The sequence below is a fragment of the Capra hircus genome, chromosome 24 (genome assembly GCF_001704415.2).
Source record: "Capra hircus breed San Clemente chromosome 24, ASM170441v1, whole genome shotgun sequence".
NCBI lineage: Eukaryota > Metazoa > Chordata > Mammalia > Artiodactyla > Bovidae > Capra > Capra hircus.
Window position 1 is genome coordinate 43,058,496 of NC_030831.1, and position 27,668 is coordinate 43,086,163.

At 47.4% G+C, this 27,668-nt stretch overlaps 2 protein-coding genes across 3 annotated transcripts in view; both read left to right on the plus strand.

The window, feature by feature from the left end:
* GNAL (G protein subunit alpha L) overlaps positions 1–27,668 on the plus strand; it is a 67,291-nt gene that overhangs the window by 35,465 nt on the left and 4,158 nt on the right. For both annotated transcript variants that reach the window (XM_018039550.1, XM_018039549.1), the window contains 5 exons: positions 12,368–12,465; positions 25,513–25,567; positions 26,349–26,422; positions 26,837–26,895; positions 27,154–27,274. In XM_018039550.1, coding sequence (XP_017895039.1) covers positions 12,368–12,465; positions 25,513–25,567; positions 26,349–26,422; positions 26,837–26,895; positions 27,154–27,274 — 407 coding nt within the window. The remainder of the gene's footprint in view (positions 1–12,367; positions 12,466–25,512; positions 25,568–26,348; positions 26,423–26,836; positions 26,896–27,153; positions 27,275–27,668) is intronic.
* On the plus strand, positions 18,175–21,190 carry CHMP1B (charged multivesicular body protein 1B). The gene has a single exon (XM_018039551.1). It carries the CDS (start codon positions 18,300–18,302, stop codon positions 18,897–18,899), a length of 600 nt encoding a protein of 199 aa, XP_017895040.1. The 5' UTR covers positions 18,175–18,299; the 3' UTR covers positions 18,900–21,190.

Genomic DNA, 27,668 nt, shown 5'->3' on the forward strand with positions numbered 1-27,668 from the left:
ACCTAGTTATTCGGTGTCTGAGTCATTTTGGGTTAACTTCTTGGGACCAGGAGTCATGCCTCATTCTGGTGGTCCCTGTCCTCAGCTCCTCGCTGGGTCCTGGGGATATAATCCACATAGTTTCAAGCTCCTTGAGGACAGGGCCACCTCCACACTCACCATGGTCTCCCAGCCCCCAACGCAGAACCTGGCACAGAAATGGAACTCAGTGAATATTTGGTGAACGCTTGGTTGATTGTTGGCCCTCAGGAAATACTTTGGCTGGGATGACAAATTTTGAGGGAGAAGGTCATCCTTGTTTTACAGTATCTTTGACAGACTATTATCACAGTAAACATTCCATGCAAGATTCTTGAGAGTTCATTTGTGGGAGAATGAATGTGAAAGTCGCTCAGTCATGTTCAACTCTTTGCAATCCCATGGACTGTAGCCTGCCAAGCTCTTCCATCCATGGGATTTTCCACACAAGAATACTGGAGTGGGTTGCCATTTCCTTCTCTGTGGGAGAGAGAACAGGACAAAAATTTTTAATATGACTTAGTAAGGACTTGTTATAGTATTGAAATATGTCATTTTCCAACAAAAATTCATGTGAATTTGAGAAATAACCTAGGTTGAACTAACCCTACAATATGCATAACCTAAGTTAACGCAAAATGGACCAATGGCCTAAATCTAAGAGTTAAAACCATCAAATGCTTAGAAGAAAATATAGGCATACATCTTCATGACTTTGGATTTGATAGTGATTTCTTAGATGTGACACCAGAAACTCAAGCAACAAAATGAAAACACATTGGACTTCATCAAAATTTTAAATGTTTATGGGACTCCCCCAGTGGTCCAGTGGTTGAGACTCCATGCTTCCACTGCAGGGGATGCAGGTACAACCCCTGGTGGGGGAACTAAAATCCCATGTGCTACAAGGTGTGGCCAATAAAAGAAGAAAAAACAGGGAAACAATGGAAACAGTGACAGGTTTTATTTTCTTGGGCCCCAAATCACTGAGGACAGTGACTGCAGCCACAAAATTAAAAGATGCTTGCTCTTTGGAAGAAAAGCTATGACAAACCTAGACAGCATATTAAAAAGAGACATCACTTTACCAACAAAGGTCCATGGAGTCAAAGCTATGGTTTCTCCAGTAGTCATGTACGGATGTGAGAGTTGGACCATAAAGAAGGCTGAGTGCTAAAGAATTGATGCTTTTGAACTGTAGTATTGGAGAAGACTCTCGAGAACCCCTTGGACTACAAGGAGATCAAACCAGTCAATCCTAAAGGAAATCAGTCCTGAATATTTATTGGAAGGACTGATGCTGAAGCTGAAGCTCCCATACTTTGTCCACCTGATGCAAAGAGCCGGCTCATTGGAAAAGACCCTGATGCCGAAAAAGATTGAGGGCAGGAGGAGAAGGAGACGACAGAGGATAACATGTTTGGATAGTATCACTGACTCAATGGACATGAGTTTGAACAAACTCCGGGAGATGGTGAAGAACAGGGAAGGACAGGGAAGCTGCAATCTATGGGGTTGCAAGGAGTCAAGCATGACTAAGCGACTGAACAACAACCATCTGTGTTCAAGTTTAAATCAGAATCACTTTCAAGAGCTGGATGAGAGTGAAAACTGTCACACAGGCCTCACTGCTCAACTCCATTAAGGTTGTTGTTGTCTTTCAGTTGCTAAGGCATGTCCGACTCTCTGTGACCCTATGGATTGCAGCACATCAGGCTTCCTTGTCCTTCACTATCTCCTGGCGTTTGCTCACATTCATGTTCTTTGAGTTGGTGATGCCATCCAACCATCTCATCCTCTGCCACCCACTTCTCCTACCTTCAGTCTTTCCCAGCATCAGGGTCTTCTCCAGCGAGTTAGCTCTTCACATCAGGTGACCAAAGTATTGGAGCTTCAGCATCAATGCTTCCAATGAATAAGTGTTTAATAAAGCTACTAAGTACTGAGATTAATTAAGCACGATGAATCAAAAGTTCCAGCTCAATAACTCTTGTAAAATGGTTCTACACGTTTCTCTTGGGAAAGGAGGCCTTCTCCTAGGTATAAACCCAAGAGAGTTAAAAACACACATTTCCACAAATATTTGTACAGGAACGTTCATAGCAGCACTGTTCACAACAGCCAAACAGTGCGGCAACCGAATGTCCATCAAAGGATGAGTGGATGAACACGTGGTCTGTCCACATGGTGGGATTTTATTTGGTCAAAAGCAGAATGAAGCACTGACCCATGTTACAGCCTTGAAAACTTGTTAAATGAAACAAGCCTAACAAAAAGCCATATAGCGTATGAAGTCCATTTGTGTGAAATGTCCAGAACAGGCAGGTCAGTGGAGACAGAAGGTGGACTCATGGTTCAGGGGCAGAGGAGGGTGAGAATGAGGAGTGAGTGACTGCTCCTGGATACAGGGCTTCTTTGAGGTGATGTGTGTGTGTGCTCAGTTGTGTTCCAGCTCTTTGCAACCCCATGGACTGTAGCCTGCCAGGCTCTTCTCTCCATGGAATTCTCCAGGCAAGAATACTGGAGTGGGTTGCCATTTCCTTCTCCAGGGAATCTTCCCAACCCAGGGCTCAAACCTGCACCTCTTAAGTCTTCTGCATTGGCAGACGGATTCTTTACCAGTGATGGATGTCTTCTAAAGGTGATCATGGTGATGGGTACACAACTCCACAAATAAACTAAAAACCAGATTTGTCAACTGTATGGTATGTGCATTAAAGGTCAATAAAATGGCTCCGTTAAAAATAGAAAGAGGGAAAATACAAAACTCAGAATCAGAGAGTCCCAGAACTGGAAGAAATCTTAAAGATGATCTTTTGCAAATTCACGAGTGCAGAATGTCAAGGTCTCTGGTTCTCTGGACAGTTTTCTTTCCCTTTTGTGTCAGATGCTAGATTCTCAGCTGCTGCAAAATTGCAGAGATCAGCAGCACCTTTGAGATCTGTTATTTTGTGGAAACATGAGTCCCCTAATCCCTCCAGAAATGCACCAAGGGTGTCATGTTTCCTCATAGCTGTTGTTTCCTCTCGCAGAGGCTGCATGCTCCTACTGAGGACATCCTCAGCCTGTTGTGGGTGCCTGGTACACGTGTCGCTTAGTTAATTACAGAGAGCCCTCTTAGTAACTGGGGATCCTGGGCCCCCGCCCCCAGCCTGCTCCCCATCCTCCTCCCCATCCCCTGGCAGTCTGCAGGACAGAAGAGCCTGGAGGGCTACAGTCCATCGCGTCGTGAAGAGTTGGACACAACTGAGCGACTGAGCATGCACTCACTGTTCATCTTTGTCTGCTATGGTCCTTTGTATACATGCATTATAAATTGTATTGATATCCACGACCCTGGGGACCCTCGCCAGTGCGGAGACTTGGGAGCTTGGCTCCCAGGCACATTTTCATGGGGCTGCACATGTTCTCCTAAGAAGGCTCAGCCCTTGTTTCTAGAAAGTGGCTGCAATTCTGTTCAGCCAGCCCCACCCCTCCCCTGCTGTAAGTCAGGAGTCTGGGGCCTTGCAGGGTCTGGGAGCTGGGGTGCAGCTCAGCCCAACAGCACTGCCCTCAGGGCTCCTGTCCCCAGGGCCCATTCTTGCCACCATAGCCAGCCTCATGCCGGTGACCTGGACAGCCCCCGCCCCATGTTCAGAACCCTTGCTCCCTCCCCAGCAGCTGGTGATGCCTTGTACCAGCGGGTGTCCTCAAGCCTGCACGGCCTCCTGTTCCCTGCCGTGTGCTCCTGTCGGGGCCTTTTGGCACCTGGCGGCCTAGTCACAATGCTGCCAGATCTGCACCCTTGAGTTCAGGTCCCGTCCTGGTGCCCTGAGCCAAGGACTCCCAGGCCTTCCCCCGGCAGCACTTCACAGGCCAGTCCTCAACCTCGCGCCAAGTCTGTCCTCCCTGTGCCACCCCCACCTTCTGGTTTTATCTTCCCACCACTCTCTCACCACCCCCTCCTGCCCCACCCCTCACAGGCACATCCTCACCCACTTCCTCCACCTGTCGGCCTCGTGTTCCAGCCGCTGCCCAGAAGGACCGCCCTGTCCCCAGGGAACAGGGTACAGAGGCCAGAGCGAAGGAGCCCTCCCACCCAACCAGGCCGGAACCCAGGCCTTCCGATACTAGAATCCACGATCAAATGTAGTCTTAGGATTCCTCGTTAGGCTCCTCTATTATGTCCTACACTAAAGTTTCCCCAAATACATATGTATCTAATTCTGTGGGAATGCAGCAAACACCCTTTTACAGACGTTCGCTTTAATCTCTTCCCCCAAAGTGGGCCTTCTTCTTCCTCTTTGCCTCTCAGCACGTAAAGCAGACAGGACTCAGAGTGACTAAGAGACCAAGAATAATACCTCCAGGTGTTGCATAATCAAGTTGACACCACAGAGAACTTTGGGGAGACAACTTGACAGAGCCTGTCTGGAAGTAAAGACCAAAGTCGTGATTCTTTGAGTGTCTTACCCCTAATGAAAATACATAATTATTTTATCTCTGTTCCCACACAAATAAGTTTCTCCCATGAGTCTCTTTGGCGTGCTTCAACTGCACGAGAATTAGGATTTTAGAGAGAGAATCTCAAATATAAGAGTGGGAGTATTGCGAACGAGAAAAATAAAAAGCTAAGAAATTAATTTTATGGGAAAGAATACTTTAAGGAAAATTATATTTTGCCATCAAAATGAGGTAGATTTATTTAACTGTACTGTGGGTCATGGATCTTATTACTAAAACTTTATACATATCAGTTTTGTGAGACTATAATTTTGAAACAAAATGTAGAGAGTCCTTAGACAAATCTTACTGGACATTTTTTTTTGTTTGGCTGCATCAGGTCTTAGCTGTGGTTTGCAGGCTCAGTTGCTCTGCAGTATGTGAGATCTGAGTTCCTGAACCAGGGGTTGAACCCATGTCCCCTGCTTTGGAAGGAGGATTCTTAACCACTGGACCACCAGGAAGTCCCCAAGTGCAGCCTGGCCACTGTGGTTAGCAAAGGCCCCTTTGGCTCAGTCACTCTGCACTTTGGAACCACAGGGAGTTCTGATTCTGTCCCAAACCTTGTGAGTCATGCTTCAGGGAGAAAGGGGCTAAAGCTACATGGGTAATTCTGTGCTCAGCTACACAGGAAGGAAGTGAAAGCCTCTGGAAGTCATACATGAAATTAACAAAGTTGTAGGATACAGGATCAAATATAGAAATGAACTGTATTTCTTTGTACTACCATGAAAAATTCCAAAAATGATTTTTTAAAAAGAATACACCTTCAAAATAACACCAAAAATTTACTTAGGCAAAAAATCTAACAATGTGGAAAGTGTAGTACACTGAAAACTAGGAAACATTATTGAGAGAAAATAAGACATAAATAAACAGATATACCATGTTCATGGATAGAAAGTTCATTACTATTAAGATAGCATTCTCCCCAAAGTAGCCTAGAAACACAGTGTAGTTCCAGCCAAGATACCAGCAGCTTTTCTCTAGAAACTGACAGGCCCATTCTCAGATGTACGTGGAAACTCAGAAGACCAAGAATATTTTACTCTCATAAAGAAAATAAAACAAGCCAGAAAGAAAAACACCAATACAGTATACTAACATATATATGGAATTTAGGAAGATGGCAATGACGACCCTGTATGCAAGACAGGAAAAAAGACACAGATGTGTATACTGGACTTTTGGACTCAGAGGGAGAGGGAGAGGGTGGGATGATTTGGGAGAATGGGAATTCTAACATGTATACTGTCATGTAAGAATTGAATCGCCAGTCCATGTCTGACGTAGGGTGCAGCTTGCTTGGGGCAGGTGCATGGGGATGACCCAGAGAGATGTTGTGGGGAGGGAGGTGGGAGGGGGGTTCATGTTTGGGAACGCATGTAAGAATTAAAGATTTTAAAATTTAAAAAAAATAAAAAATTAAAAAATAAAAAAAAATAAAAATAAAAATACAAGAAAAAATAATACAGATATCCAAATATACAGTTAACATGAAAAAATAAATAAATAAATAAATGTTAAGGGGAAAGCTATAGCGATGGAAGGGTCGCAAAGAGTCGGACACAACTGTGTGATTAACACACATACCTAGAGACAAAAAAAAAAAAAGAAAACAGTAATAAGAAGAAAAACAACTCAATTTTTAATGGGAAAAATATTTGAACAGATACTTCAAAAATAAGACATGCAAGTGGGCAACCGTCACGTGACAAGATGTCCACCATCATTGGTCATTGGGGAGATGCAAACTAAAGCCACAGCCAGAGGCCAGCATGCACCCATTAGAATAATTAAAATTTTTTTATACTGACAAAAACCAAGGTTTTGGGGAACTTGAGAGTTGGAGGAACTCAAACCCCTAACACATTGCTCTTGACAGTGTAAATGGAATGGCCGCTTTGGAAAACAATTTAGCAGTTTTTTTAACGTTAATTGTGCACCTGCCATGTACCCCAGCAATTCCACTCCAGGGTATTAACCCGAAAGAGATGATAATGGAGGACCATACAAAGCCTGGTACCCAGATATTCCTGCAGTGTTACTCGTAACTGTCAAAACCAGAAATAACCCAGTGTCCCTCCACTGGTGAGTAAATAAACAAAATGTGATCTTATTCATACAATGTAATAAAACTGAGCAGTTTTTTTTTAAGCTACTAATAACAAAATGGTTGAATCCCAAAAAACTCAGGCTAAGTGAAAGAAGCCAGACCCGAAAGACTATGTGATTTCACTTACATGAAGTTTCTAGAAAAGGCAAAACCATAGAGACTGAAGTAGATTGTCAGTTGTCTGAGACTGGGGCGGTCATGGGGGAGGTGGCGTGGAGGTGGTAGAGAGGCTCTGAGACTTGGCTGTGTTGGTGGGTGTGTGACTGGATAACTACATGGGTGAATTTTAGGGCATATAAAGTAAACCTCCAAAGGCTGCTAGAAATGATTCTAAGAATAAAGCAGGCCGTCCAAGGTGAGGGGGTCAGGGGAAGGCGAGTATGGTATTTATTGTAAACGTGGGTTTGCTCTCAGTGGTCTCCAGCCACGAGGAGCTGCTTCAGGAGGGGAAACAGGAAGCTGGCCCAGCCCACTGAGCTGCTTCCAGATGCAGGCAGACACTTCCTCATCATGGGGCTCAGACAAGTGTGAAGGATCCATGATCCTTCCCATTTTGTCATCTGTAGAACGGGAGCTGCATCACCTGCACGGCGGGACATTTGAGACTCAAAGTGAGCCCTCGGTCAGGAGACCCTGAGAACCTTGCCTGGGATACATGAGGCCCCAGGAGGGGCCAAGTGACCCCACCTTACATTTGGTTTCTTGCTGTGGTTTTTCGCCCACAGAGGCTGTGTTTCATGCCAGGAAACACACAAGCTTGGGGACCCCTGATTGTTGATAATGCTTTGGGTTTTTTCTTGGGTCTTCATTGCAATGCGTGGGCTTTCTCTAGTTGTGGAGCATGGGTGCGCAGCATGTGAGATCTTAACTCCCCGACAAGGACTTGAACCTGCATCTCCTGCATTGGAAGGCAGATTCTTAACCAGTGAACCATCAGGAAAGTCCCTTTTAGCATGGTTTCTGAATGCTGTTTCTAAATAGAATTTGAGGTATCCTGTATTCACTTATACCTGAGGATGGACAGAGATTATAAATAACCAGGCATGACAGATCCCACTTTCAACTTGACATCTACCAGATATCTGAAAAGAGAAATGACAGAAGCCTATTAGATCACCCTGCTTTCTGAGGGATAAAACTGAGTAGGTACATTTTAGATGAATCAGACTCAAACTTGAGCTTCAGAAAATTCCATTTAAATGGCTACTCACCTGAAATAAACTGCCTGTTTCTAAGGCCCACTTGATGGTGTGATGATCATTGTCCACTCCGTTACCATGGACAGTTCCTTTAATCATTTATTTTGCTTCAATGTGGGCTTCCCTGTGGCTCAGCTGGTAAAGAATCTGCCTGTAATGCAGGAGACCTGGGTTCAACCCCTGGGTTGGGAAGAATTCCCAAAGTCCAGGAAAATTCCATGGATCTATGGGGTCACAAAGAGTCGGACACAACTGAGCAACTTTCACTTTCACTTTTGCTTCAACAAGTTCCATAAAGGATTTGGTGCCACTCACAAGGTTATAACACAAATTAATTTAAAAAACAAAGTATGGCAGAAGAGAACTAGGAGCAGGAAAGCAAGTGATGTGAAGCAGACTGAAGTAGGTGCCCAAAGCATAAGGCAAGGTCTACACACAAGCTCGGACCTGTGCCCAGACAGGGTTTCTGAGCTTCTGTGCCATCAACTCAGTGATGTAAGTGAAGAAGAGTCACAGGATACCAGAGGATTAAAAATTAATAATAAAATTGAAACAGCAATTGCCCAAGAGATGCAAAAACTATTCCTGACACTAAAATTAAAGAGGGATCTTTTCCATAAGTCGTCCCTCTAAGTCACTTCAGTCGTGTCCAACTCTGTGCAGCCCCATAGATGGCAGCCCACCAGGCTCCGCTGTCCCTGGGATTCTCCAGGCAAGAACACTGGAGTGGGTTGCCATTTCCTTCTCCAGTGCGTAAAAGTGAAAAGTGAAAGTGAAGTCGCTCAGTCATGTCCAACTCCTAGCTATCCCATGGACCGCAGACTACCAGGCTCCTCCGTCCATGGGATTTGCCAGGCAAGAGTACTGGAGTGGGTTGCTATTGCCTTCTCCTAAGTCATCCTAGGAATAACATTTTTCACTCCACCCATCGAAGGTTTCCACCAGCCTCAGGAGAGGGAATGGAGTGTGGGAGCAGCCTCACTTGAGACCCGGGTGCCCTCTGGACCCCTGGACCACATTCACCTCGCCAGACAAGAAGTATTTTTGACTTGATTTTTATTTCCAAAATGAAAACATGTATTTTAAGATTTAGTGTAACCAAACAGTTGTTTTATTGTATTATTTTAGGAGAAAAATCATGCAAGGATATTTTTTTTTACATTTCTTGCTGGCATACACCTATTTCTATTTTAAAGCAGTAATGAAGAATTTAAAAGCAAAAAAAAAAAAAAAATGTTACTCACCTGAGAATTCCAAGCTAGCTTTGAGTACACTTTATATCTACAGAGAAGTGTAAACAGCAGAACCAGAAGGCAAGTGCTGTGCTAGGAAATGGAATAGTTGGGTATTTAATATTTTTAGTTTAAATTTTGATTTCAATATCAAGATTATGCTGTAACAATTTAAAGCCTTAATTTAGGTTTAATATGGTATCATTATCATTTTTATTTTCTATAACACAACTAAAACTTCTTTGAATAAGAGTAACATAAATCTCCATGTATTTCAGTTGCTAAATCTGTGTGAAGATCACAAGGTGATTCTCATATTTTGTAATACAGAAAAAATAGGAAGTATGACTTAGTAATTTTCTCTTTATGCTCTCAGTTTCTCCCAACTCCCAGATGTCAGAAACAAGTGACACTTCACTGTGAATCACCCTTTCTTTTTAGACACACACACATAACACTGAAATTATTTTTATTTAGTATTGTTCATTTCAGTTGCTAAGGGAGGCATACTAAAGTTATTCCTCATATTTACTTCCCAGTTGTCTTAGCAAATGTAGGAGGATTCTAGCCAGGCTCTGGACAAATGTTTGCTTGCAGCTCAAGAAGCTGCAGTGGTTCATGTCACAGAATCATTTCTTTACTGGTTTGTATATGTTTATTTGAGGTGGTGATATTGTGGCTATACCCCTGAAGGAGGGCATGGCAACCTACTCCAGTATTCTTGCCTGGAGAATCCCATGGACTGAGGAGCCTGGTGGGCTATGGTCCATAGGGTCACAAAGAGTTGGACACAACTGAATCAACATAGCACGCACGCACATTGTGGCTATGATTTCTAAACCTTTATCTTTTAGAAATAATGTTGAAATAAAACAATGGTGTAAGAGAGCGCCTATAAAATAATAGAAGTGGGAGAGAAGGCCTGAGATACAGATAAAGAGACTGGCCACACGATGAGTGTGGAATCTGCCCGTGGGTAGTGAGTGCTCGGAGGCAATCTCTCTGCTTCTGTGTGACATTTTCCCTGATGAAAAGATAAATAAGTCACAGCCACAGCCACCCTGGAATTTTCCACAAAGGTCTGAGAACTCCTTAAAGAGTAAATGTGGAGACTCCTGGGCACCTGGCCTTGGTCTTGCCTAAGGTCTTGTTCCCCAAGGAGGAAGATGAAGCAGATTGAAGTTGCCCCTGTCTTCTTGGTGTCATCCACGGCGTCTGCTGTAAGGTCATAGCATCTGCTATAAGATCACAGTGTTTGCTGTAAGGTCATGGCAACCTGGTTCCTACGTCTCTGCTGTCGTCAGCATCACCCTAAGAACCATGCATTTTGTTCCTTGGACCGAGCACCCCTCTGTGACTCTGCCTCCAAGGCTTCTTCTCAGACTATTAAAGAAAAACTTCACTTACATCACTGAGTTGATGGCACAGAAGTTCAGAAACCCTGTCTGGGCATGGGTCCGAGCTTGTGTGTAGACCTTGCCTTATGCTCTGGGCACCTACTTCAGTCTGCTTCACATCACTTGCTTTCCTGCTCCTAATTCCCTTCTGCCATACTTCGTTTTTTTAATTAATCCTGTTTTTAATCCTGACCCTTGTTAAAGACAGGAAGGAACTTTGTTCCAGGACCGCTGCACGAGAGGTTGCAGTGTGGGAAAAGCAGCACTCAAATTCCAGCATCACTGAGACAGTGGCATCACTGCCTGCCAGGACTGGCAGATGATAGCACAAGAGAGCATTTCTCTTTAAACGTTGTGTGTGTGTGTGTGTGTGTGTGTGTGTGTGTGTGTGTGTGTGTTTGTCCTTGTTTGGCTCTTAGAAAGAAGTTTTTAAAGAATCCCACAGACAGACCCCTTCTCTGGAGAGATGGGAGCAGCCCTGGAAGATTCCAGAAGGAAGCGTCAATTCAGAGGGCAGGATAAAAGCTGAGAGTCCAGCTCCTCTCCTTCACATGAACGCTGTCCACTCCTGTCCCCTGTGGACAGTATGGATTTGTTGTTGATGCCAACAGGCAGGCAGACACAATAGACACAAAGACTCATGGCGTAAGCTTAAACATTGTTCCTGACATTAGGAGTCAGGATGAGACATACTGGAATCTGGTGATGCTTGCACTCAGAGCCCCCACTTCCCTTCCCAGGTTCTGGACCTAATTTGTACCTGTAATTCTGTGTTTCCTTTTTCCTAGAGGGCCTAAAACTTGTATAAGTATCAGGCCCCTCAGAACTGGGATCCACCCTTGTATGGAACTGAGAATATCTAAAAAATGTGCCAACTCAGTTTGTTATTTTTTTTCTGCAAAGAACCTGTGCTGATTCTTAGGGAGTGTGGCCTCAGCTGCTTCCTGGAGGGTTTGCCCCAGACCCTCCCCTGCAGATCGAAGGTGGAAGTCAGTGCTTCCTGATGTGGGAAGGGATATAAATATTCTAACAAAGAGTTTCTTGAAAATTTACATAACTTCTTTTATATTTAGCTGCTAATGTATAGTCATTTGCTGCCATAGCGCTGCTCATTTAAAGTGGGTAGTTTTGGAAATACAGGTTCACAGAGTCATCTTTACCCAGGCAGCCAGCTTCCCGCTTCAGAGGCTGCTGGTGCCATAGTGGATGGGCTTGAATGAAAATTCCCGGTTCATGCTTACCTCAGAGTTTCTTAAAAGACCAGAAGACAATAAATCACTATCCCCAAAGATTGTAATTTTAAAAGTTTCTTTCTCATGTACCTAATGCTTCTGGGCAGAACATAACTCACCTGGTCAGTCATGCCTGTTCATGATAGTGGCTTCATTCTCACCTAGAAAATTAAAAATGAAAGTGTTGGTCACTCAGTCGTGTCCAGCTCTTTGCAACCCCATGGACTGTAGCTCGCCAGGCTCCTCTGTCCATGGAATTCTCCAGGCAAGAATACTGGAGTGGGTTGCCATTTCCTTCTCCAGGGGAACCTCCCAACCCAGGGATTGAATCCAGATCTCCTGCATAACAGGCCGATTCTTTACCATTTGAGCCACCAGGGAAGCAGCTAAAACAGACCTTGCCATTATAACAAGAAGTGGCCATTCTGCTAGTCAAGTCACTGAGTCTTAAGAACTATAAATTCTTAGTGGTATGGATAGTTGATGAATGTCATTAATTTTGGGCTTGTCACTTCCACTTTGGGAACTCTCTGGGACTATGAGAGTGTTTGACGTAGATTGAGGAATAAGGCCTTCCACCCTGTGTGGAGCCGACCTACCCTGCAGATGGTTTTGGCATTTTCTTTTTCCTTTTAACTTTTAGAAGGTGGGTAGCACATGTTTTCTTACTCATAACTTTTTCAAATTTCAGGAATTCTTCGATCATGTGAAGAAGCTCTGGGATGATGAAGGCGTGAAGGCCTGCTTCGAGCGGTCCAACGAGTACCAGCTCATCGACTGCGCCCAATAGTGAGTCTGCCCACGAGGCCCAGCCTGGGGTGGGCACCCCCACCGCACTGCCCCTCAGAGTTCAGCTCTCCCACCCCGTGCAGCAAGTGGCATCACCTGGATATGTGATGACCCAGACTGTCAGGTCATTCTGGCTGCTGCTCAGAGGGTAGAACGGAGGCAATAAAGATCTGTGGGTGCTTCAGGTTAGGCGGTGGGCTTAGAGGTGAACTTTGGTCCATGGGGACAGAGCCAGGCAACAGATCAGATGAGAGAGGTGGAGAAAAGAGGGGGTCAGGGTGACCACAGGTGCATCATGATGCTGTTATTCAGACGGAGACCTGGGAGATGTCGTTAGTGGAGGACAGGACGCCATCCGGCTCCAGTTTGGAGAAGCCAAGCTGAGGTACCAGAGCAGAGACAGAGATGGAGCAAGCGGCTGGTGTTAGACGAGAGGAAGTGACCCAGGTGTGGACGGTGCCTGCCCACTGATGACTGTAGAGCCTGGACAAGATGAGCAAGTATAGACAGAGGAGAAGTGCTGAGCAATGATGTTCAGTCTGCAGAGGATGGAGTGGGAAGAGAGGGGATCCTCCCAGGAGGAAGGCAGTCCTCGAGGCCAAGACAGAGAGAGAGATGGTGCTGGTGGAACCTTACTTCACCTCATCCCCCTTGTGCCAGGGAGCCAGCCACACCCCCTCAGCCGCTGGCAGGTGGCGAGCTGCCCCAATTCAGGGAGCCTCTGGGGCTGTCCAGGAGGGCCAGGTTAACCAGAGGTGCCCACAGACCTGCCCCAGGCACCCTGAATGACCAACAGCATTAATGATCCTCCCTTATGTACACAAAAGTCTGTTTACTGATAGGGATCTGTAGTTAATTAGTTGTGCATGCTCAGTTGCCTCTGACTCTTTGCTAATTAACTAGAGCAGTACTTAAAACTTCTCTTTTCCTGCCATGCTTAACAGTTCCTTCAAGACTTGCCTTGAATCCACATCACCTTGTAAATAGACCACAGATTTGTGACTGCTTTCCTGTGCTCGCTTACTCCACAGCCAGATTGCAAAGCCCAGAGAGCTGGGGGGTTTAGATGTGGGTGTGGGTGTGGTGTGGGGTACAGATCTGGTGGAGCTAAACGCAACCTGAGAGGGTCCTGGGGGCCACCCCTCCCAGAGGGGCCCTCATCTCCCTTCTGAGGCCCTCTCACACTCTTTTCTAAGGCCATATCACCATCGCTTAAAAACCACAGTGGAATTATATATTAAATCACAATGTTGTAGAGATGGGAATGTCATATTAAGAAAATGCCAGCAGCTGGAATTCCCAGCACAGCTCAAGATAACATTAAAACCTATTTAAGTTTGCATCTGAGATTCATGGGGGTATGTCTGATCGCCATTTCCAGCATTTCTTGAGTGAAGTCTCCTGGGCCTTAAGCGCCCTTCAGTGACCCATTAGGAATTTCTCTTTCTTATGAAAAGAGCCCATCACCATAGTGTTAGAATTAATGATTTACTTTAAAATAGAATATGCAAGGCTGCTGCTGCTGCTAAGTCGCTTCAGTCCGACTCTGTGCGACCCCGTAGACGGCAGCCCACCAGGCTCCGCCGTCCCTGGGATTCTCCAGGCAAGAACACTGGAGTGGGTTGCCATTTCCTTCTCCAATGCATAAAAGTGAAAAGTGAAAGTGAAATCACTCAGTCGTGTCCGAATCTTCACGATCCCATGGACTGCAGCCCACCAGGCTCCTCCGTCCATGGGATTTTCCAAGCAAGAGTACTGGAGTGGGGTGCCATTGCCTTCTCTGATATGCAAGGCACATATGACAAAAATGAGCAGCCTGAGCTTTGCTGGCAGGCAGGCAGGATCCAGATGTTCGCTTGGGCAGGGTGCTTCATGAGAATAAAGTCACAGACTGTGTTCTTGTGCAGTTGTTGTAGGATTGACTAAGCAGAGACCCAAACACCCCAGAGCATGCCTGGCACCTGTGGGCCCTTGCTGAGCTCCTGCTACCATGTCTCCATGTGGGAGCGGAGGTTTAGGGGGTCCCCTGAGGGGCCTGAGATCAGCACTCCCAACCGGGAGGACCCGAGTCACGATCTGCTATTTCCTTCAGTTCTGTCCTTTCAAATTAGGGAGAGCGAGACTGAGCCCCAAGGTGAAGACTACAGGCTTGTCAGACATCAACATCACGACTCCTGCTCTGGACTCTGCCCACCACCACCCCCCGAACATCACTATCTGGGTTAATCCTAACATCCCCAGCTTGGCTTCCTTAATCCATTTTAATATGCATGGGACTCAAGTGGGATCAGCAACCATTGTCTCTTAATCACGATCTTGTTTTTCCTCTGCACTCGGATTTTGCAGCTGGGACCAAGAGGTTTCAAGAACAAGTAACATTTCATAACACTCGTTAGATGCATGCGTGCTGCCCAAAGTGTTTATGTTGCCAAATGAGATGTTGAAGGAAAGTAGCTGCTTCCGCTTCCATCACCATGGTTTATGGAAGAAAGGACATTCCAGCATCCAGCTAGGAATGCCCTGGGACTGGGTCACTCAAGCCCACCTGCCCAGCCCCCAGGTTTCCAGCTGCTTGAAGAATGTCTTCTTCCTCCTTGGAGGCTCAATTCCTGGGAGGGTGTTTTTGCATGAAGTCAGGGCTATTTGAAATCAGGAGCCCAGGGCTCAGCGTGGGGTTGGTGGGGAGCTAAGCTTCGCCCTGGCAGAGTCCAGGGTTGTGACGTGTCTTCTTTTCCCTTCTCTTCTGAATTCTCGAGAAAAGATCTGCTGACATCTTGGCGTGACTCCATGTCACTGTGTTATCTGCTCAGCAGTCTTGTATTTTGAACCCAGATGCTAACTAAGAAGGGATTCATTCTAAGTCATTTCTTCCATGGCAGAAACCATGGGAATATTTGAAGGGAGGAGATACTTCCCAGGGAGCTGAACTTCCAGTGAAGAATCCAAGAATGGTCTCACCACAGTTCCTCAGAAACGTAAAACACGGAGGAACCCAGCGGCTTCTCTCCCGGGTACACCCAAGAGATTTAAAAACATACGTCCACACACAAACTGTGTACACATGTTCACAGCAGCATCATCCACAGTATCCAAAAGCACAGACAACCCACATGTGCATGAAAGGATGAAGGGATAAACGGACTTGGTCCAGCCACACACAGGGATCTTATTTAGCCATAAAATCGAATGAAGTTCTGATGCATGTTATACCATGAGTGAACTTGGAAGACATGAGGCTCAGTGAAAGAACCCTGGCACGAGGGCTACATGCCCTATGACTCCATTTGTATGAAATGCCCAAAACAGGCAAACTCATAGACACAGAAAGTAGATTCGTGGTTGCTGGAAGCTGGGGAGGGGAAATTGAGAGTGTTTCGAAATGGGTGGGCACTGCACCATCTGACAGAGGACCCGGCTGGAGCAGCCTGGGAATAAGCATATTATGAGCTTTAAGGGTTGGCCTCTCGGTAAAAATGAGTGTCTTTGGAGTATCAAGCAAGCTGAGCAAATTAGCAGAGATTCTGTTTCATAAGAGGTCCCCGGTGCCCACTGTGAAAATTAAAAACAATCTCTACTGCATTATGCCCGAAAATGCACTTCCTCTAAGTGCTAATAATAAGTGATTAGGTAGCCATGGAAACAGCTATTTTGGGAGAAAAGAAATCAGAGAAAATTGGATTTCAGAACAGGTTTATAAAGTCAGACTTTGCTTAATCTAACTTGAAACTCTGCAGTGTACATAGGGTCTCATGCTTTGCATTGTTGTGTTTACGTGATACCTTTCTGACACGTCCATTTACATAATTGGTTTTAGAATACTCTGGAAGAAAGATGCCCCCCAAAGAAAAGTATAGTGGGAAAGGTGAAGTGATTCACAGCTGTGTTAGCATTAGTTGCTCAGCAGTCATGTCTGACTCCCTGCAACCCCATGGACTGTACTGTCTAGCTCCTCTGTCCATGGGATTCTCCAGGCAAGAGTACTGGAGTGGGTTGCCATTTCCGTCTCCCAGGGATCTTCCCCACCCAGGAATCAAACCCTGGTCTCCCATATTACGGGGAGATTCCTTACCATCTGAGCCACCTTTTAGAAAGGTCTCATGTGAAGAAAGAGTTCTACTTTAGGAAAAGAAAATCTTAGCTAAGCTGTTGATGAGAGTAACATCCTAGCCCCTCTCAGTCAAATTCAGCCAAGCAAAGCATCACTTGGGTTCAGTGTCTGCTGTGTGCAGAGCATGTTCTAGGTTCCATAGTGGGGAAAGGAACAAGGCTGTTCTCTGCCTCCACGTGGCTCATAATATTATAGGTCCCCAGATCTGTGCCAGGAGGTCTGCTGTGTATGCTGTGTGGAGTGGACAGTGCAGCTTGGAGGGGCTCCTGGAGAAGGTTCTGGAGGAGCAGTGTGAGGCGGGTGTAGGATCTCACCAGGAGGAGATGTATGGGGTGGAAGCCCACACAGCGGGGACAGTGTCCACAGAGAGGACTCATCCAAACTGAGAAGTGACCACCCCTCCTCATCCACACTGACAAGTGACCAGCCCTTCCCATCCACACTGACAAGGGACACAGTGGTGTTCAGCCTTCAAGCTCAGTCTGACTTGCCTATGTGTGGAGAGAAAGAAGAGGGTGGGGACCGTGTCCACACATGCCTTTCTGCCCAGGTGTTGGAGCAAGAGTGATATAACTAGAGCTGTGTTTTAGGAAAATGTATGAGCCAACACCACCATGGCCAACTATCACAGGAGGCCCAAAGGGGTGGTGAGCCTCTGGATTAAAACTCTCTCAGTTACTCTAAGAATCCATTTTCAGCTGAGCTCCTTAGGGCAGGTTGGGCCTTTTTATGTTGTGGTTGCTATACCAAAGGACCCTTCCTAAAAGAAAAAAGCCACAGCACCGGCTGCAGCCACCTCCAAGCCTGCACTTCTGAAGGGTATGATACATGGTGACAGTTTTGATATGTGCCAATGGGTGTGGGTCCCAGCACTTCACCATCATCTGCCTGCATCGTGTAAAATAACAGTTTTGCCTGTCAAATGTGAGTGAAGTTCCTTGGATATTTACAAAATATCAAATAGAATCATGTCGACAAAAGATGGGTCTTTTATTACTAAACTTCAGAATGATTTCTGGATGGTCGTTATTAGCAATTCACCTACTGGCTGACCTTCAGCCATGGCATAGATGAAGTGGTCCATGGACTGGAAGGTATTTTCATCCACTGCAGTAAAAGGATGTCTCAGGCTGCAGCCAGATTGTCCCCAAAGAATGAGGTGCAGGTCAGTGACACAACTTTCTGTGTTTTGTACTTTTAATTATTAACGGTCCACTTTCCCCTGAGAAGGTGGAAGTTGCAGGAGCAGGTGGAGAAAGTCTGCTGACCTTGGGAAAGCTTCCTGGTTTTCAGCCTTTAACTGGACACCTCCGGCCCCCAGCCTGTCCGTGCGTAAGAAAGTGTGCATACACGCTCTTAATGCTTCAGTGCTTTAACAACTGGCGAGAACTAGATACAGACGGCGAGTGCCCTAGTCGGCGAGGCCGCAGTCCTCCAACTGGAGGCTCTGGCCCGAAAGTCTCCTGGTCTCAGCGGGCCATGTCCGGAAACCCCGCCCCTGGCGCCGTGCGTCCCTTGAGCCGCGCCGTGCGTCTCCTGGCCGCACCCGCTACGCCGCGGGCCCCGCCCTGGCGCCTAGGGATGACGTCACCGCCTGCGCCCAGGACGGCAGAAACAGGAAGTGAGACCAAAACAAAGGAGCGGCGGCGGGGAACGGTCTCTGTTTTTCTGCTTCCTCCGGCCTCCTCCTCGACTGTGGCCGCCGACCCTCGGAAGCAGTCCGAACATGTCCAACATGGAGAAACACCTGTTCAACTTAAAGTTCGCGGCTAAAGAACTGGGCAGGAGTGCCAAAAAATGCGACAAGGAGGAAAAGGCCGAAAAGGCCAAGATTAAAAAGGCCATTCAGAAGGGCAATATGGAAGTTGCGAGGATTCACGCCGAGAACGCGATTCGCCAGAAGAACCAGGCGGTGAATTTCTTGAGGATGAGCGCGCGGGTGGACGCGGTGGCCGCCAGGGTCCAGACGGCCGTGACGATGGGCAAGGTGACCAAGTCGATGGCCGGAGTGGTTAAGTCGATGGACGCGACGTTGAAGACCATGAACCTCGAAAAGATCTCCGCCCTGATGGACAAGTTCGAGCACCAGTTCGAGACGCTGGACGTTCAGACGCAGCAGATGGAGGACACGATGAGCAGCACGACGACGCTGACCACTCCCCAGGGCCAGGTGGACATGCTGCTGCAGGAAATGGCAGACGAGGCCGGCCTCGACCTCAACATGGAGCTGCCGCAGGGCCAGACCGGCTCCGTGGGGACGAGCGTAGCCTCGGCGGAGCAGGACGAGCTGTCCCAGAGGTTGGCCCGCCTGCGGGACCAGGTGTGACCGCTGGACCGCTCAGAGGCGAGCCGGCCGCAAGCGACCATCCGAAGACGGATACTCTACACTAGAACCTCGGAATCGGCCAGAATGCTGAACTGCTCTTACTCAAGATGCTTCTCCCTTCGGGTTTACAGTGCTCTCCAGACACACGAATTCCCAGGCCTTCTCTTAACTCTTAACTGGATTTGAAAGTTCTGTGTGGCTTGTGATCAAGTGTATCTAGTTAATTTGACTTCTATGAATCTTTCTCAAAAATTTAGTCAAAATTCTAGTTCCCGTGTATTCAGTTTTCTGCCCGAATTATCAAAATTGACAGTTTTCTTTTTACTTTTGTGTAGTTGATAATATGTGGAGTTGAGGGGTGATTACGTAGGTCGATTGCCGGGCTATCTACTGTTCATTCGGCAACTTATTTCATGGGCAGCGCCGTTCTGTGTATCCTTTGTTTGTTGCCGTCAAATGCGGTCTACATCTGACTATTAATCTGTTCTCATAACTTATACTGAAATTACTTTAGTACCTTCTCGTGTAATACTCTCTTATTTTTCACGGCCTAAAAATTTCTTGTGGTAGTTGTCTTTCTATAACTGGAAGAAAATGCTGCTTCCACATATCATAAGAGAAAATCATTTGTTTATGGTTTTAAGATTTACAAGGTTTAATGTGTGACGGTTATTTCCAAGTGAATTTCTGTCATACATTTCTGATTATTTTCCTGTTTCATTAGACTTTGATTAGATTTATTTTAAAGTATACCAGTTAGCGTGACAGTCACATTTCTCTAATGTTGCCAAAGAACTGTTGATGGGTTTGAGAAGCCCTGGGACTGTGTGGGAGTGAGTTTTGTTTAGATTTTAATCAAAACTAGAAATAAAATTTTAGGTTCTAGTTATTTACATTTATTATCTCATCTTAAAGCGACAACTCTTTAAAACCTTGGAAATACAAGCGACAACTCTTTAAAACCTTGGAAATACTGATACAAGCTGGGATATTTGGTTTAGCCTTTCAAATCCCTGACATTCTTATGCAGCATCTGGAATTGTGGGAAGGACAAGTGCAGACTCGACCCTCTAAGTCCAGAGCCCAGCTGTGCTGCCTTCCGTCTTTCTGGAACGGTGGTGTGCAAAGTAAAAGTGAAAACGTAGAGCCTGTAGCCACCACTTTCTCTGATCCTTGAACAAAGAGAGCAGTAACTTGCTTTTGCCTCAGCAAGCATATTAATCTAAGTGAAATACCTAAGGATATTTTTAATTCCCCCTTCCCTTCACTGGAAGATTTCTCCATGAGACAATTCCAGTATTTCAGGAAATAATTCAGAGGACTCTTCCAAGCCCTTCGGAAGGTTGAGAACCAAGTGTTCACCACTATAACATGTACTCCTGTGTGAATGTGTGTCTTTAAGCAGGGGAAAAAATGCAGAGGTGTGTGCAGATGAGAACTGACCCTTGTATTTAAGTGTTATTACGTCTGACTCTGTTGTTCCAGAGTCTTCTATGAGCAACACCTGCCAGTCGTCTCCTCACATCCTCTCTAGAACCTGTCCTTTTAGGTGTCTCCTCCCATCTGCATGTTGCACAGAAGCAGCTGTATGTGAGCACATCATGAGTCCTAACCCTCCTCAGACTGCAAAAATTACTACAGCTTAAAAAATACCTTGGTGTTGATCCTTTGGTACATTTAGGACCCTTTTATAGTGCAGATATTCCCAACAAAATTAATATATTTTGTGAGATTAAATAGTGCTTATATATGCTTGGCCTTTCTTAAAATATGTTCATTTCAAACTACATGAATGTACATTTTTATAAAACTTACATATTTTCAAAACCATATCAGGCCCACGAATTATTTCCTCACTTTTGCAGTTGATGAAATGCTGGGATATGAACCACAGAAGTTTGTCAAATAAATCATTTTAAACTGCATGTTACTGCACATGAGTGTACATGCTGTTTACAAAGCTATTTAAGGAAAAATAATTCGGAGGTTGATTTGGTTCAGAAAGCATAGTATTTTTCTGGACTCGGTTTTAGCACCTGAATTTCTGTTTGCATGCCCGTTTCTAGAAGCCCAGGTCGTTAACCTCTTTACTGTAATAGTTTCTAAAAGGCAAGAAGATTCCTCCTTATTGAAACTGCCCTAGGCTAAGCCCAGCTCAAAGACAACCAAGGAAATAGTTCCTCTTCTGTGCAACCACTAGTACAGTTTCTCCTCTTATTTCTCCTTTGTATTTTTCTGCCTTCAAATGCAGTTTCCAAATGGATTTAGAATAAACTTTTAAGTTCACATTATGAGCTGTTCAGTTTATTTCAGTTCAGATGAGAAGTGTGCTGTTGGAGACCCTTCTTACTAAAGCTGCTTCTCCCTAAAGGAGCCTTAGTGCGAGTGTGCCTTTCAGGTGGGGGTGTCGCATGCCCACCCTGCCGTATTTTATTTGGAAAAGCACCCCCTAAAGTAAGCACCAGTCTGACCACCCCATTCACTGAACATAGTCTAGGGGTCAGCCAGACCCCCTCAACTTACCGAGCATGAGCAAGATGCCTGCAGCACCAGAGCTCAGGACTTCAGGTGCTGCTGGCAACAAGCTTCAAGCCTGTGGACATCAAACACACTGATGACCAGGCCTCTTGTCTTCTTTTAAACAACTGGTTGGAATGAGACCAGCCTGCCTGGTTTACCAGGTTCGTTTTCCTACAGCCAGATGGGTAGGTTCCATCTGGAACAGGACAGGTATGTCTGGGTTACCATCCCTGGGCGTCGGATGGTGCCCAGCTCAATGGGCTCCTGGCTGAGGGTCCATTTGAACTCAGACATCCCCTGGGTTCTCTTGCTCCCAAACCCGCCCAGAGCTCCCAGTGACAGCGTCGTTTTCTGATTGTTTTTAGCTCCTGAGCTTTATGAGTTCTTTATATATTGTGATTATTAACCCCTTATCAGACACATGATTTACAAATACCTCCTCCCATCTGGTAGGCTGTCTTTGTTTTGCTGTGGTTTCCTTCACTGTCCAAAATCTTTTTAGGTTGATGTAATCCCTTTTGTTTATTTTTGCTTTGCTTCCCTTGCCTGAGGAGACATCCAGAAAGATAAATTACTGAGACCAGTGTTGGAGAACATGGCCTATGCTTTCTTCTGGGAATTCTGTGGTTTCAGGTCTTACAGTCAAGTCTTTAATCCATTTTGAGTTTGATTTCTACATAGGGTGTGAAGTAGCAGTCTGGTTTGATCATTTTCCGTGGAGCCATCCAGTTTCCCCAACATCAGTTCTTAAAGAGACCATCCTTTCTCCAGTGTACGTTCTTTGCTCCTTTGTCATAAATTAGTTGTCTGTATGTTGTGGGTTTGTTTCTAGGCTGTCAATTCTGTTCTCTAGAATTGGCTTCTTAGAAGAGATTGGGTTCAATCTGAGGCTGCCAAGGGGGAAAAAAAAGAGTGGGGATTACATAAAGTTCTGAAAAGCCGAAAAATCTCCGTGTGGATTTGACTGGGGTGGAAGGTTTGACACCACTGGGAACAGGGAAGAACTGGGGTGGATCGCAAAGGGCGTGGAGGCAGGTTCAGTGTGAACTTCACTCCCTGAAGAGGAGCAGGATGTGAGTCAGCAGGTGTGCCCTGTAGGTGAGGGGCAGGGACAACCTGGGTGGGGGCACAAGGGTCACTCGTCCACCCCACCTGTGACTTGACTGCAACTCCCCAGCCCCAGCTCTGGTCGAGGACCACTTATGTGGCCTGGGTCTCAGCCCTGCTGCAGCTGCTGTCACTTCTGGCAACACTTTCCTCCAGTGTTTTTCCATCAAGTAAATAAGCATCTTGAAGTGAATTTTGATAACACACCGAGAAAAGGCTTTACTGTTTGTCCGAGCTCTCACCTACATTCTTCACAAAACAAATCATTTAAAATAGATTTTATTTAAATGTCTTTGGTACTTTTCCTTGGATCCAGTTGTTCAAAGGCATTTAACAAAATAGTTTCATGGTTTTACAATCCACCCCCCACCCCCCAGCCAGAAGAACTCTGCGATTCTGAGATACTGGGGTGGGGCAGCCAACAGAGGAGAAAAGAGCAGTAAATGGCTGTCTTGTGCCAGGATCCAGCAGAAGGGGATCCCAGTGGCCAGAATAAAAACGCTCTGCAAACACACCTATCCTCAGCTGTAGTAGGAAGTAGTTAAAAGAAAGCACAGTAAATTGCTCTTTAACTGCATTTCTTAAAGTGACTGTACAATAGTAACTTGTTATTGTCTTGCAGCTCTGTGTCTAGTGGGAGTGAAGCGTCTACAAGTGGGACCCTTAGATCTTGTGAATTTTTCCGCATCACAGGCAGTGGTGTGTTTAGGGAGTCAACCCTTAAACATTTAGTTACAGGCTTCCCTGGTGGTCCAATGGTTAAAAATCTGCCTGCCAGTGCAGGGGAAATAGGTTCATTCCTGGTACAGGAAGATTCCACATACTGAGGAGCAACTAAGTGCTGCAACTACTGAGCCCATGAGCCAAAACTAGCAATGCCATGTACCTAGAGCCTGTGTGCCACAACCGGAGCCCCTGCTCTCCCCAATAGAGAATGCCAGCATGCAGCAATGAAAAGTTTTAAGAAGTCCTTCTACACCATGTGGGTAGTACACCAGTTGAACCAAGGGTTAAGGCGAAAAACGTGGAGAAACTGACTGCTATAGTTTTTACTCCTTAGGCTCTCAGCCATCTGGGGGTATTTGCAGCTTCTGTGGCACAAATGTGAACTCAGAGGACCATCCTGCATCAGTGACAGTTCAGAATATGCCTGGGAAATGTTCACTGATGCCTGTCAGATCCCAGGTGGTTAAGTGTCAGGTGGAAGTGGCAAAGAGCCCACCGGCCAATGCAGGAGACATGAGTCGAAGGTTCAACCTCTGGATTTGCAAGATCTTCTGGAGAAGGGCATGACAACCCACTCCAGTATTCTTGCCTGAAGAATCTCACAGACAGAGGAGCCCAGCAGGCTACAGTCCATAGGGTTGCAGAGAATCAGACATGACTGAAGCATCCTAGCCCGAATGCATGGAAGAACTCTAACACCCCTCCCGGGCTCAAGGGTGGGGACGCGAGGGACAGCTTTCCTTTGTCTGGGTCAGGAGGGTACTCGTACAGCGTCCTCCTTGGGATGGTGGTCTCTGATCTTTTAGGAATGCTTCATGTCTTTCTTGTTGACCACATTTCATTGTTTCTACTTGTACCAGTCACTGCCATCTAATAGACTCACTCACCCCCTCCTCTCTGTCTGTATCCAGTGTGAAAGCGGTGCCCCCTAAACTCTGAGCTGAAGGACTTCCTGCCTGGTCTGATTTTCAGTTCCTACCATCCCCTTCAGAGAGGGTCAGCATCTGTCACATGTTCATGTTAGATTTCCCTGCTAAGAGGAGGACTGCCTCAAGTTATCACAGCCCCGCAGTAGGGAGGGAGGCAGCTCATCCCCAACCCCTGCCAGAGCCCCCAGGGTCCAGAGCCCCACCACCAGTGTGCAGACACACCTCCCCCTCCATCACAGACATGAGGCTCTTGCCCTGTTCCTTCCCCATGAGGTGGTCGGGGTGGACTTTGAGGGCCCTCTGGTGCACCAGACACAAAGCCAGCGAGGACTGGCCCAAACCCCACTATGGTTTTCACACCAGGCTGAGCTATTAGGCGTCCCCTTCTAGGCCCTCCCTCCAGGAAGCAGCTCCAGGGCCTGCAGTGCTGGCCGGGGAGGCTGCTGTGGCCGTGGGGAGGCACCCACCCATCGCTGTGCAGAAGCTCCTGAGCACATAGGCTGAGGGGAAGACTCCGTGGCTTTACTCCAGATCAGAGCAGTGGACTCAAGCCATCCAGGAGGAATGTCGGGCAAGTCCCCTCCTGGTCCTCACACACTGCTCCTCCCACCTGGAACATGGTCCCGTGCTCACTGGTTATCAGCTCTGTGTTCTCCAGGGTCCCCCTGTATCCCCTAGGACCCCTGTGTCCTCCCAGGTGCAGGTTGGGCCTTGCAGCACCTGCTCGCCTCATCCCACGCCGGGGCCAAGCCAGGTGCTGGGGAAACCCATCCAACGGGACAGAGTGGTGGGTCCTGAATTCAGAGGGAGAGACAGATAATAGACAAATGTGTGTAGAACTTGTCAGGTGGTGGTAAATGCTATGTAGGAAGAGAAGGCTGGGTGGACGTCAACGGGGGTGGAAGGGGGGTAGGAGAACCCACACATGCCGTGTCCTGCCCTCTCTCCACCCCTCCACCGGTGAAGCGTCGGACCTTGGGGACCAGACTGACCCCCCAGGCAGGCTCAGCCTGTGCACACACGACTCCCTCTGAACCCCGGTCTTACTGGGACGGTCTGGCCTGCTATGTGCTTACACAGCAGCCATCCGCCAGCTCAACCTTGCAAGGACCCCAGCCTTGCACAAGGGAAGAGGGGAGGGAGGGAAGGGTCTGGCACCCCATCAGCACCGTGAGGACACTGACCTGCTGGGGAGACGTGTTGAGGAATAAAGCATGAACCTGCTGGTCCATGGCTGCCTGGTCCCCCTGGGCTCAAGGGGGCCCCCCCAAAACATGGGCACCTGCCTCCCAGCCTGGAGGTGTTCTGAGCATGTCTTGCTTTCTTTCCAGCTTCCTGGAGAGAATCGACAGCGTCAGCCTGGTGGACTACACGCCCACAGACCAGGTAGGTGGGGTCGGGCCATGACTACAGGCCAAACCTGGAGAGACTGGAGGGTCTCTGCTCCCTGCCTCCCACCACCCAGAGGTCTGGGCTCCTCACCCACCCCAGCATCCATCCCTCTGTGAGGCTGACCCAGGCGCTGTTACCTGGGCCTTGAGCCCGCCCCTGGAGTTTGTCTTCAGACTCTCATCAGTTCAGAGGGGCCACTGTCCCCCCAATTCTGGAATCTGCATTGGCTGATTGACATCCTAATGGATTTGGTCACCAGCAAGGAAACACCGACACCTGACTGGCTGCAGAGGTGTCAGATTGTGAAACTGTACGGCCTTCTCATCCCCTTGGGAATACAGCATCTTTTATGTTAGAGACTAGAAATACAGGAGAAGACAGAGTCTGAAACCAGCCAGCACCCATGGGAATCTGACCCAGAGCAAGAGCCGGCAGGACGGGCCCAGCTTCCCAGATCCCAGGCGGCTGTCAGGGACACCTGTCAGTAGAGGACGCTCAGGAGAGATTAGAAGAAATTCCTAAAGGAAAGAAAGCTGAGCCATCAAGACTGTAAACCAGACCAATACATAACTGTGACTTTCTCTGGGGAGTGAGACCGAGAATGTTTGTCAAGTGTTTAATTTCCTTTTCTTTTCTGATGGAGAGAACCTTACGGCTTGAGGCTGCCCCGGAGCCACCTCCTAAGGATGGGGTCTCTGGGTCTGCTTCCCTCTCTGCCCCAGGACGACTCCTAAGGACAGGGTCACTGGGTCTGCTCTCCTCTCTCTGCCCTCAGGACCTCCTCAGGTGCAGAGTTCTGACCTCAGGGATTTTCGAGACCAGATTCCAAGTGGACAAAGTCAACTTCCAGTAAGTGTGTGGGCAGGACCCCTGGGCCTGGGCGGTGGGTGATCCTGGGCGGGCAGGCACTGCCACACCCCCGTATACACCCTGGAGTGCAGGTGGTCAGTGCAAGGAGGAAGGTACCTGAGCTCCACATGGCTGAGAGGGTGAGCCAGCCTGGCAGCCTGGGCAGGTGCAAGAGAGGAGGATGCAGGCAGGGGGCTGCACTGGGGGGACAAGAGCCGAGAGCCACTGACTAACCGCAGGGCAAGGGCCGGGAAGAGAGAAACACTGGGTGTGGACGCCCAGCTGGGCCAGACCAGGGAGGCCCCATGGGGCCAGTCCACAGTGTCACCATGCAAGGAGAGCCTTCGGCTGGGGGAGCAGCAAAGGAGGAGCACCCACCACCTCTGGTTAACCCCCCACCCCATTCTTCCCAAGCATGTTTGATGTCGGAGGCCAGAGGGATGAGAGAAGAAAATGGATCCAATGCTTCAATGGTGAGTTCTCTGCTCTCTCAAGAAAATGGGAATGAACCCACCTCCGCTCTCACTGCCGTGTCTTAGCTGCTTCCCATTAGCTCATCATCAAGCGCCTTGACTAAGGGTCCACTGGACACGGGAGTCCGGCATCCTGAGTCACACTGTCCCTGCTGCTTTGGGGTTCGGGGTCACCAGTGCCATCACTGAGGGAGCTCTCCCTGGAGACATGGAGCATCACTGCTGAGAGTCACCCAGGTGCCCCTCTTCCCCACCCAGACGTCACTGCTATCATCTATGTGGCTGCTTGCAGCAGCTACAACATGGTCATCCGGGAAGACAACAACACCAACCGCCTGCGGGAGTCACTGGACCTTTTCGAGAGCATCTGGAACAACAGGTGAGAGGTGGTGAACTCGACCTCACCCTGGGTTTAGAGCTAATACCGCTCAGCACGGCCATCTTTGTTTTCCGAGGGAGTCTTTCCTCATGATAAATCTTCTCAAACCATAAGCAGCGTCCCTTCCAGCCCATCTAATGTGGAGATTTTCAATGAGGGTGGAACGGATAGGAATTGGTCAGGAAAATCCAGATCTCTACATTGGATATCTCCAAATCATATATATTGTTCAAAATTGGCTTTGTTTGGGTTTTAACATTCAGAAAGCACCCATTCCAAAGCATCCACTGATTACCAGATGACCCCTGAGCCCCTCCCTCGGCTTGTCAGCCAAGTGATGGGTCCCCACTCAGACCAATAGCCACATGCCAGCCCCTCGACCAATAGCCCCAGA

What these genes read in the sequence shown, in the direction of transcription:
- CHMP1B (XM_018039551.1), top strand. Translation starts at nt 18,300, where the DNA reads ATGTCCAACATGGAGAAACACCTGTTCAACTTAAAGTTCGCGGCTAAA.